At 34.3% G+C, this 11,748-nt stretch overlaps 1 protein-coding gene across 1 annotated transcript; it reads right to left on the bottom strand.

Moving 5' to 3' along the window:
- Positions 1 to 3,181: 3,181 nt before the first annotated feature.
- LOC105172576 (uncharacterized) lies at positions 3,182 to 9,494 on the bottom strand. The gene is made up of 5 exons (XM_011094080.3): positions 8,257 to 9,494; positions 7,401 to 8,167; positions 7,242 to 7,331; positions 4,060 to 4,839; positions 3,182 to 3,803 (listed from the first exon to the last, which is right to left on the bottom strand). Exons 1-5 carry the CDS (start codon positions 8,339 to 8,341, stop codon positions 3,675 to 3,677), a joined length of 1,851 nt encoding a protein of 616 aa, XP_011092382.1. The 5' UTR covers positions 8,342 to 9,494; the 3' UTR covers positions 3,182 to 3,674.
- Positions 9,495 to 11,748: the final 2,254 nt, after the last annotated feature.

Raw genomic sequence — 11,748 nt, forward strand, 5'->3', positions numbered from 1 at the left:
TGGTTTGGAAGATTACATCTAGCGTCCCTAATGTTTGTTTCCATCTGAAATAAGTCATCTTTTTAATCAAAATTCACTGAATTTGCTGATATTAACTAAAAAACTGAATAAAAATTAATGTTTACTTTCGATTGACTTATTACTGACTTATTGCAGGTAAAATAAGTTTTTTTCGTCTAAATTATCCTTATAACAGTGGAGATATACCTTGTCACACACATTAACGCATGAAAGATGTATGAGGATAATTTAATCATAAAAAAATTTATTTGATCCGCAACAAATCAATAGTAAGTCAATTGTGGGTAATATAGAATTTTTTTTTCTAATTTTTTGTTGATATCAATAAAAATTGGTGAATTTTAACTAACGAAGGGACTTGTTTGTTAGACGTAAAGCAAACCTCAAGGGTGTTAAACAGACATAAAATCAACAGGGTGTTTGTAATTTTTTAAACAATAAGGAGGTATTTATAATTATGTCAAATATCATAGAAGGTAGTTGTAATAGATCGTAACAATTAATATCACTAATATAAGAATTAAATGACAATAATTTTATTTTTGTCATAATATAATTTTTAAAAAAAATCATGATAATAAAAATTATACATAAAATTATCATTTTTGGTAGATGATGCTATATGTATAGTGATAATTTAATGATAGTTTAATCATAATAACAATTTATATTTATCTCTATTAAAATCGTCAATATATACGTGTCACTACTTGTCAATATAACAACTTTATAAATATTTTTTTTTTATCACTAACGACTAGTGACAACAAGTTTTGTATAATTTTGTCACTAATAAAATAATGAAAATCATTACTATAACAAAATAAAAATTATTATCAAATAATATATTTAATTAATGATATTTTTTATAATATCGCTTGAATTTTTATTAATAATACTATCCACTTTTATAGTAAGAATGCATTTGCTAAGTATTTAATTTTCATGGTTTCGGGGAGAAGCAAATTAAGCTAGCTCTAATATTTGTCCAAGTAATACAAAAACTCATAATTATTATATTCTATCTAAAAATACAAGCCCAACTATTTTATTATTTGGAAAATAATTCTTTTGACATGAATAATCAAACCATATTAAAGTAGTTTGCGACTCGATCATTGGTTTGTTGTGCGAGGTATTGTTTGTTTTAATTTCGTATGAACCTATCGATTTTGTTTTATAAAGGCGCTTCGTTAGGGAGAGAATGGTTTATAAGCCGCTTAAATTCCTCATTGACAATCAATGAGGGACATCTGCTTACATCATCAGCCCCAAATGAAAGACTTGGAACGAGCACATGCTTTCGTTCCCTCAGACAACACTAAATCATGTGGCTTGCAATTCGATCAATGCCCCAATGCATAAGGTATTGACCGCCTTGACTTCATAGTGGCCTCACGATTTTGTTTAATACTAAAAAATAGTAAGATAACATGAAAGATTAAAAAAGAAAATTAAATGATTGCAATATTATTATTTATTCATACAAGACATACATCACTTCAAAATATTCTACAATATATTTTTGTAAGTTTTTCAAAGTTGTAATAGGCATCAATTGGTCAAGGTAAAACATGAATTTCACATTTCTCATTATACTTTTTTTCTAAGTATTTGACTTGGGATAGGATAATGTTTTGATTTTCACACAAAATTAGTCTCTTTCACACCATTCCTTGTCAAAGTTTATTTAGTTTTTCAAATGTTTCATATAGATGCACTCAACCATTACAAATCTTACATGCATGTATGATTGAAACAACCTCAACCTTTGATATTCTTTTTCTTTTTTTTTTTTTTTCTTCTTTTGTCTTGATAGTTTTGTCCCAGTATGAATAAAACGGTAATTACAAAATTACATAATTAATCCAATCAATATGATTAAGAACAACGAAATAAATTATCATAAATTTATATAAGATGAGATAAATATCCACACGTCTAATGAAATTTGAATTCATCATTCATTTGATCTTAATTTTAACCACTATATTAAAATATCACGACTCGGGTGACCCGAACTTTAATTAACTTGCTCCAACTTTGACCTGATATAGCTCTATATCATAGCCTGCCCAACCGCCTCCTCACAAATATGCAAATGCTCAACTGTGGACTCAGAAGTCCAGCTCTATTACCAGAGTAAATGGCCTAATAATTGTAGCTTCATAGCCCTAATTCATCCTCCACAAGAAATTTACAACCCTCCACGGGTCTCAACTCCATCCAAACAAACCCCAAACCCCAAACCCGATCTATTGCCAACTCCACTAGATGTAGACCTAATTTCAGAGGGCATCTTTATAATTTAGCCTAAAATTCATGTAGTCAAGTCCTTGATAAGGTTCATAATGCTAGGTTGAAAAATGTGGTAATTATATTGATGTAGCGTGGCCGAAGCAGTGTCTTAGGCCTATCCCCCTAACCCTAAGATATGAGTATGACCACTCGATCAACCGTGCGGCCAATGCCTCAATTTTGGCCAACCAAATTCTATTAAATATATTTAATGTTTAGATTTAGATATTAAATAATATAGCACGACTTTGGTGTGTGCAACATTTATTCTTAACTATTAACATTAAAGATACAGCCAAGAATTAGGGTTAAATCTATTTTTGGTTTAATCCAACCCTGATGTTCGCTAAAAATATAAAATTATATATCGCCAAAAACATTTTTAAACTTACATTTCCAATTCTTTTGAGCATTTTTCCTTTATGACTATACCCCTTTAATAAAAAAATTTAGACAGAAAATGTTGACATCAGCCAAAACTTAGGTAAATGCCAACACTCCCACAAACTTGTGGGAGTAGTAGAGCAGTTTACTTTTTGTTAACCAGCAGAAATTCACAAACCAAACCACTCTTATTTTGGAGGAGAAAATCTGCTGTATTCCACATCAACTTAACTTTAGACAAACCCAATATCCAACAATCTCAGCATTTGGTGAGAGTCACCTGTAAGAAATTCTCCAACTTCTTTATTTTGTTTATGGCCTGAAAAACAGGAAAGATCAAACAGCATTCCAACTCTTTAGGCATGACATTACAAGTGTCATCATGTCACAATATCCGAGTTGAGCCACAAATAAGTGGACCGTCATCACCTGATCAATACCATAAACTTATTTCAAGAGCGCAAAAAATCATAAGACATCGAAAAAAACGAGAGAATTCATACCCGAATTCTCAGGTTAACATTAGAAAGAACAAAGAATGGTGGGAAATGTGAATAGCAAAGAACATAGCAAGTCCTTGCTGCTTTCTTCTCTTCTGCTCTCTCTCCCTCTTCCCCACCCCAACAAAAGAAAAACCCATATACCAGTGTTAAAGATGATTTCCCATTCGGAAAAACCAAAAATGTTAAGACCCAGACCATTTTTCTATTCTCTTTACTAAGAATTTTTTGACTCATGAAAAACCTAGAACCCACAACAGTCATCAGAAGTCATCATCAGGATGTACCATCAGTAACTTATTCCTATTTCACTTCCATGAAACAGTAAAACTATTGATGCACCTTCATCTTCTTCTTGCAACCACCTGCTTGGTTATCCGCATTCAACATTGGGCAAACAGAGTAAGGAAAAAAACTCATCTCTTCCCCAATAAAATAAGGGTCTCAGCAGAACCCAGCACATTGAGCAAATCAAGATTCCAGCTTAGCATCAGGTGAGTTCAACCCAGAAGAAATGCCACCAATATGTGAGTCAAAAGGCAACAAGATTTTAGGCTGTACTGCTTGCAGGATTTTAAGGGATGGCTTTGAATCGACGTACTGCGCCACACAAGAAAAATCATGTTTAGCGAGAAGGCAAAGTATATCAAAATTTTGCTATACAACAGAAATGGCGATGATTTCATGCCCATAGGTAATACTTAGGTAGAGGTCACCATGTGTGTTGTGAAAAAAGGATAGGAATATAGAAAAAATGCCGAAAAGTAAAATGCTATCATTACCACGTTGTACAATTGAAAAGCCACTAGGGAATAAACCCAAGAAACAGATAAAATTTTCAATCAAGGGCAAGTACCTTAGTAACATCCCTGAAGAAAGCACTGATTTCTTCATCAGTAAGACCACCCTCGTCAGCATTCTCCTCCCAGCCCAGAGAACGTAGGAAGGCAGCCTCCTCCTCCTCCGAAAATATAGGATCAGAGGTATGATTTTTCTTCCCATTGCTAACATAGTTCTGGGCATCACAAACATCACCATTGCAGGCAGTATCACTTCTTGTCCCAGACAAATTCTCCCCACTCAGGTTTACACCTGATGAGGCATTGCGGTCCTGAGTATTAGGAGCAACCACAATTTCTGTTTCAGTAAGCTTATCTGAAAAAGATGGTGATGCAGCAGGTGCAGTGTCAACAGGTGAGGAGTTTGCTATGGCAGCATCAGCAACAGAAGTGGAGTTAGCCATAGATTTCTTTCGCACTGAGTTGAAAAAATCATTTCGACTTTGAGCTTGAGAGGTTGGTCGCTTCTCAAGCACAGTCCACACTGGCTTCCGGTCCGCGACTGGGTTGTTTGGTAGGACCCTGGTTGCTGCAGATCCAGAAAGAGATGGAGCAGCAAGTGGAGAACTTACTAATTTACTACCACTTGTTGGACTCAAGTTTTCCTTGACAACAGGAGTAGTACCATTCTTTTCTCGCACTGGCTTCAGAACATGAAGCTTTCCCACATTTGATGTCTTCGAAACATCAGCCTTGACAGGCCCACCACGCGGAGACTGGTTAGCAGCAAGTGAAGATGTTACAACATGCTGCTGCTGGCCCACTTTAGTTTTCTGTTTATCTGCAGAACAGGCAGCCTGCAGCAAATTTCAGCATAATTTACAGATCATTCATAAAATAGTCTGCAGACTACAATCACTTCATGCCAAAATAGTGGAAAACCATATAGCAAAAGTAATTAAACAGCTACTAACTAATATTAATTTTTTCAACCTATGCAACCACGACATACATATCAAGGGGGGGGGAGCCCTAAAGTATTAGAGGCAGAAAGTTTAGCAATGGCATCTAACTTTCTACAAAGCTGTAAGGAGTTATCAGAGAACAACTAGTTTATGGTTCTATGCAAACATTCTCAATGTTATTTACTTATAGAAAGGGGGCAAAACGATACCATTTTTTACTGCTAGGATACAGACATTTCACAATAAAACAACTTAATCCAAGCTTTTATTTTAGTCTAGCTTTTCCCTCTGCCTCCTCCACCCAATACTGTAGTATAAACTATTGGAAAACTCCACCTAAAAGAAGATGATCACAAACCTATATGTCCATTCAACATCACTATCCTACAAGCAGCTGTCTCCTGCTTTCTAGCATCAATTTATGGGTTACACTTGCAACAAAATAAAGCATAATTCATAAGAGATCAATGCACTGATTGATGTCACCATCTAAATTGTAGTGTCAACAGAACCCAAAGTCCATCTATCTCCATATCTCTGCATATAAAGTTTGGAACATAATGATAATCATGAGAGCAAGAAATCAAGAACTTTTTTTTTCTCCAATTGTTTGCTCATATAGTCTCATTTCTCAGGAGCACACTGAATATAGATGAATTCATCGTGAAAACACTGCATAAGCCCACAAAGAAAACGTCATTTAACATGAATGAGTAGAAACACAATATACAACAAATTCAATGTTGGGCATAGGACATATATAAAGAAATAACATCAATAATGGATAATAAAAGAATGTTTTCAAAATGAAGATGGATCTAACAGTTGCTTCAACTTTCCCTCCTGATACAATCTCATTAGGCTCCAGTTGCAAAATTTAAATTCCCATCTCCATTGTCAATAATGCTTGTCACTATCCAAAGATTCTGCAAATTTCTTCTTTTTCATCAAAAATGGTCAATCTGGATGACTGGATATCACAAAAAGAGATCAACCACAAATACCTCAATAAGACAACCTTGCCACACATGCCTCCGACAAATTCCACAATCAAAAAGGGAAGACAGTCAACTATTATCTCTCTACTTTGATCTCTCAACTCCAAAGTCTAGCTAATTTCTAGAGAGACCCGGTACCTGGCCCTCTTCTATAAAGTACACAGCATAACATACGGGATAGACAAACTGATCTTGGCATTTCCTAGAATTGCTTAATGAATAGAAATGCTTATACTTTATCAATTAATAGGCATGATCCTGGCATTTCTACTTGCATAGAAACTGCTTAATGATCCCGGCATTTCCACTTGCATCAACACTTATTTTCTCATCAAAAGATCAAAAGGGACACAAATATATAGAAGGAATGACTTTGAATATTTTTCCCACCACACTGCTGTCTAAGCTACATTAAAACGGCCTCGACATTAGAATACCTGCAAATTACCATGGATACCGATTGCACTGATGCCTGTGTTAGGGCAGATATCGTGGAATAATGTACAAAATTATATCCATTCTTTGAGTGTTCTGATCTTATTGACTTTCACAGTTTGTTACCCATTTCATAAATGGATTCACCAAAATTCTCAAGTGATGCAACTCACATACTTGGACAAACATTCCCATCTATTTTCAGTTTCCTTTCCGAGGACGATACTGCTGGTGTGCAGAAATAAATTTCCAACTCCTGATAATCTTACATCATCTATTAAGGAATACACTATAAAACCAATTATCAAAGATAACTTGCAATAGAGAAAATTGCAGGAGAAAGCTCTTGCAATCCATTTTTCTCAACACAAATGTGTTCCCTTTCATAACAAATCTCCTCTAGGGCAAGTTTCATGGTACCCAGGCTTTTTATCCAATCTACACTCAGGCATACTATGGAAAATAAGTATATGCTGTAGTGTGGAACCAGAAATTGTAACATCATTAAAGGATTTGGATGGTTGCATTCTTTAGTATATATCAGATTTTAGAGTTGAATGAACAGGTTTCCTCACCACTTTGCCATAATTAATGAATATGCCATCCTCTGCCATATCACTTCTTTTATATACCAAAAAACAGTAAAGAAAATTACTAAGTCACGCAATCTACAAGAGAGTCAGTTCACATTGAACTGATAAACAGAAGTGTTCCTAATTCATCCAACAACCATATGAAACATCGGATATTCCCTAAAAACTCTAGAAAAAAAGAGAAAGCTATACAGCAAAAGGAAAAGGCAATACACAAACTAGGAATTGAGAATCATAAATTTCCAAGCATGGATAGTTGCACCCTCACCAGAGGTTTTGGCATGGACGGTGTCACAGGAATTAATTGCCTAGATTGTTTAATAGCCAGTTCTTCAAGTCTCTGAGTTCCGATAGATAACTAACAAAAAAGCATTGAGTATTAGCACACTCATAATCTACTCCATTATTAAAGGAGAACGAGACCAACCTGAGGAGTAGTCTGAGCACGAGATGGACCCTGAGCTACAGCTTCAGCCATGTTGAGACTGGTGGTTGAACCCAAAGCGACAGAGGCAGAACTTGATGGAGCAGCTTGTTGCACAGACGAGATGCCAGTCACATTATTTCCAACTAAAACAGGAACCTCAGCCAAAGCCGATCTCCATTTCTCACCCCTGATAATAGTTGGGGTACCAATAGGTAAGCTCTGAAGGGCAGAACTCACTCCAGGAGAAGGGACTCTCCCAACCTCAGGAATTGCTGCTCTTTCTTCTGCACCCAATGATGGAAAATCTCTCTCGAAAGTTGTTTTGTTCACCCCACCAATGGGACTGCCCTTGGAAGGTAAACCATTGGTATTATTTCCACTAGCAATGTTCAAATCAGTTCCAACTTTCTTGTGCCATGTGTCCCCACGTTTCCCAGAAATCATCGACTGGGAACGCCTTAACCCGTCTCTCTCAAATTTGCTTAATAAGGTATTCCCCATTGCATCTGAAAAGTCCCGGTGCCAACGATCTCCTAAAACTGACTTGTCCTTGTCACGAGAATCACATGCATCTTTCTCCCAGTCCCTGTCATGATGGTTTCTACCAAAGCTACTATGAGACCTCAGATGACCAGAACCATTACTACTAGAACTCCGGCGGAAGTATGACGAGGTAGTTCTGTCAGAACTAAAAGATCGTGCAGAATCATGACCATTACTATTCACAAGTGATTTATTCCTCGCAAGCTTTGTTGTAGTTTGTTCATCTAAAACAACAAAAACAGCATCAGGAACTAACTACAGTCAAAGCACAAATGTTTGATACACTATATTTGCTTAAAAACAATGAAATTACCTGAATGTGATATAGAGCCGCCACCATTCAGGCTTCCAGCACTTCTCAACCATTCTGGTATTAGCGTGGGCTCACTTCTTTCCATAACTAGTGGTAAACATTATCGTATACAAAAATATAAATGGAAAGAAAATGAACTTGTCTTCTTAGAGTTGATGACCAAGCATCTGTAGCGTACACAAATAACAATTATGCCAACATCTCCACACCCAGACGAAACAAATGTCGGTCTAACTTTCTAACTTTACTAACTCCGAAATTCTCTTTACTCTAATCCCACTTCTCTTCGCATCAACATCCTAATCTCCCTGCTCCAAAACTCATTAGCCGGGACTCCGACAAGAAAAGTCCAAAAAAGCCCTTATCTAATCCTCCAAGAAACACGCATCCGAATCAAAGAATATCGTCCTGCATTCGGTAACTAGAGTGTTTTCTCTTTCTGTACAATATATTAACTATTAAGTCAATCAAGAACAACTCTACTAAGTCAATCCGAAACTTGAAACTTCTGTTACCTTCTCACTACGCAGAACAGCATTAGAAACTGCTACTAAAGGCCTCGCGCTCAACAAAAACAAGCCGAGAAATCAGAACGACAAGCAAATTTAACAAATGCTACCTAATACTACCCCACTCCAAGCATATATAACCCAAAACAGACAATCCTTCAAAAACAAACGATACCCATATGAAAGAACGCGGAGACAATCAAACCCTGTACCCTAAACTCCGTCCCACAATTACCAAAAAAACCCAGTAAAATCCTAGGGTTTGAAGAGTCCAGCAATACGAAATCCCCAAAGAAATCAGAAATGGTCTTGATATATATCAATGACTAGGAAAAAAATATATATAGACTGAACCCGATTCTTCACGATTGAAATTGAAAAGCAAAATCTATACCCTCAAAACTCTTTCTGCACGAGGGGAGGAAAAAAAAACCCTAATCCCGTTTGCACTCCGCCGCCTCCGAGTGTTTGTATTGTTTCAGACTCCCCCAGATTATATATTACCGAAAATTCCTAGAGAGAGAAGATAAGTGTCGTTTGTGTTCTCAAATTCCTGGGCTCTTCGCTTACTATGTGTCAAGTGTGATGGAGGAGCAGAGATTTTGTGCGTGTTGTTAGAGAGAGGAGATTAGAGATAGAGATTTTGTGTGTAAATGCGTTTGTATTTTGAGGAAGTTGTGTGTTTGATGTCTGTCTGTTGTGTTGTGTGTAATGTTTGATGAAAGTCTGTTCTATACCCCTATTTTCTTTCTCCTCTATTACTACTTATTAATTAATTTCTTTATTGTGGGCACTTTGAATATATATATAGGTAAATTACGTTCAACTTTTTAAAATAATTACAAATACTTTTTTATCGTTTAAAAAGTTACAAAATACCCTCGTGACAGTCTATTGTAAAAGGTATTTGTAGACAATTGTTAATTTAAATAAATTTTTTGTAATTATGACAAATTTTATAAAAAAAAAAACTTTGTTATTTACCCTCTATATATATTGGGAAAAATTGCACTTTTAGTCACACACGATAGGCGGTTGCACTTCTGTTCTCATGGTTTTCGGGCTTGGCACATATAGTCTCATAGGATAAATATTGTAGCACATTTAATCTCATAGGATAAATATCGCGGCACATTTAATCTCATAAGATAAATATCGTGGCACATTTGGTTTTATATAATATAAAGTTGCGCATTTGATCCCATAAAATTATGGCACGTGTGGTCCCATTACTTTATATCCTACGAAACCAAACGTGCAAAATTTTTATCCTATGGGACCAAATGTGCACAATTTTTATTTTGTGGGACCAAATATGTCACAATATTCATCCTATAGGACTAAATGTGCTAACATCGTAAATTGTGGGACTAAAAGTACAACAAACTTTATTGTGAGGACTAAAAGTGCAATTTTTTCATATATTTATACTAATATAAAAAGAAAAGCCCATCCACACTCACAAACAACGGTTAATGACACCGCCGCACCAGTTTTTTGTAAAGTAAAAATTGTCCCTCATGATAAAATAACTAATTTATTAACTTTTCAAAATTTATACTAATTGATAATTTTTTTTTATTAATATAACGTACTGAATTATAATTTTATTTTTATTTATAATATATTTTAAAATATAAAATATTATTTATTATATACGCATATAAAGAACGTTCCACAATGACTAATATTATATATATATATTGAGAGGGGGGGGGGCGCACAAAATGAAAAAATAGGGATAGCATGCCACAAATCTGTCAGGAAGGATTGCACTTACGCCATATATATCTGCAGGATCCCTCTAAATATCGAGACAATAATTCGAACTCATGTGGTGAATAAGATAACGTTCGACTTTAATTATTAGGCCAAAAGATGACACTGTGAATATTAAATACAACCATATTGGTCCTAACTTGTATCTATAGGCAACTTATATTTCCACATTAATGATATAATTAAATAATTTTTTGTTGGTATTTGTTTTTTAATATATTGCCCTTTTAAATTCCAATTTCCAACAACACTCCAAACATGACTTTGAATTAAGGGGTTGGTGTTGTGGTCACAGCATGTAATCATAATTAATTACTAAAATTCTCCTATATTAAAGTTATCATATTACAATAACTAGATTGATCAAAAATAATAAATTTAAAATTCATAGTTATTATAAAATATTTATGTGTTATAAACTCGTGAATTCTTTTATAATTTATCATCCCTATATATATATATATATAACAGAATCAAGACATTTTCCATAATGTAAGGGAGAAAACGATAAAAATTGAGAATTTTCTTATATTTTTGTTTTGTTTTTAAAAATATAGATATGGCATTGTTTGAAAAATATATAAAGGATTAATTACAATTTTTTTATTCATTTTAAAAATATAAAATTATTTTTTTTTCAATATATATACGAAATATTGAATTAGGTGTAACATTAAAAGATCCTAATGGAATGAGTACATGTTCAAACAGGGTATTTTCGGAGCGCGTATAAGTATAATTTCAAACGTATTTTGAGAAAATATATAATTTCATATTTTTTAAAAAAATATAGATATAATTATCTTATATATATATATAATATGTTATTATGATAGGAAAAAGGAATAATAGAAATTATGAACTTTTAATTTTATTATTATTTAAAAAATAGGTACCCATGTCTTTTTTTCCCACGCACACCAAAAAAAAGTGATTTGTTAAAAAAGAAAAAACAGAAAATTATGAATTTGAATGTATTGTTTTATTATTGATCACATAGCATGTAATAATATAAAATATGAGGTGGAAAAGTCTTGAAAACATATACTTGCAATGTCTAAGGCATTTCTTTCCATGACCAAGTATGGGTCACGCCACATTTACTCAACCAACTCAGATTCTGCCATCTTGCTAACATGACATTTATCTCAGCTGTCACGTCAGTCACATTCTATATATTTTGGATCACTTTAGCCTAATAGGA

The sequence above is a fragment of the Sesamum indicum genome, linkage group LG10 (genome assembly GCF_026168435.1).
Source record: "Sesamum indicum cultivar Baizhima isolate 11 linkage group LG10, ASM2616843v1, whole genome shotgun sequence".
In the NCBI taxonomy this organism is placed as follows: domain Eukaryota; kingdom Viridiplantae; phylum Streptophyta; class Magnoliopsida; order Lamiales; family Pedaliaceae; genus Sesamum; species Sesamum indicum.

Excerpts from the sequence above, each read along its gene's own strand:
- LOC105172576 (XM_011094080.3), bottom strand. The coding sequence starts at position 8,341 with ATGGAAAGAAGTGAGCCCACGCTAATACCAGAATGGTTGAGAAGTGCT. Across the intron at positions 7,332-7,400 it reads GTGCTCAGACTACTCCTCAG|TTATCTATCGGAACTCAGAG; the intron begins GTTGGTCTCGTT and ends CTTTTTTGTTAG. Across the intron at positions 3,804-4,059 it reads TCTTCAGGGATGTTACTAAG|TACGTCGATTCAAAGCCATC; the intron begins GTACTTGCCCTT and ends TGTGTGGCGCAG.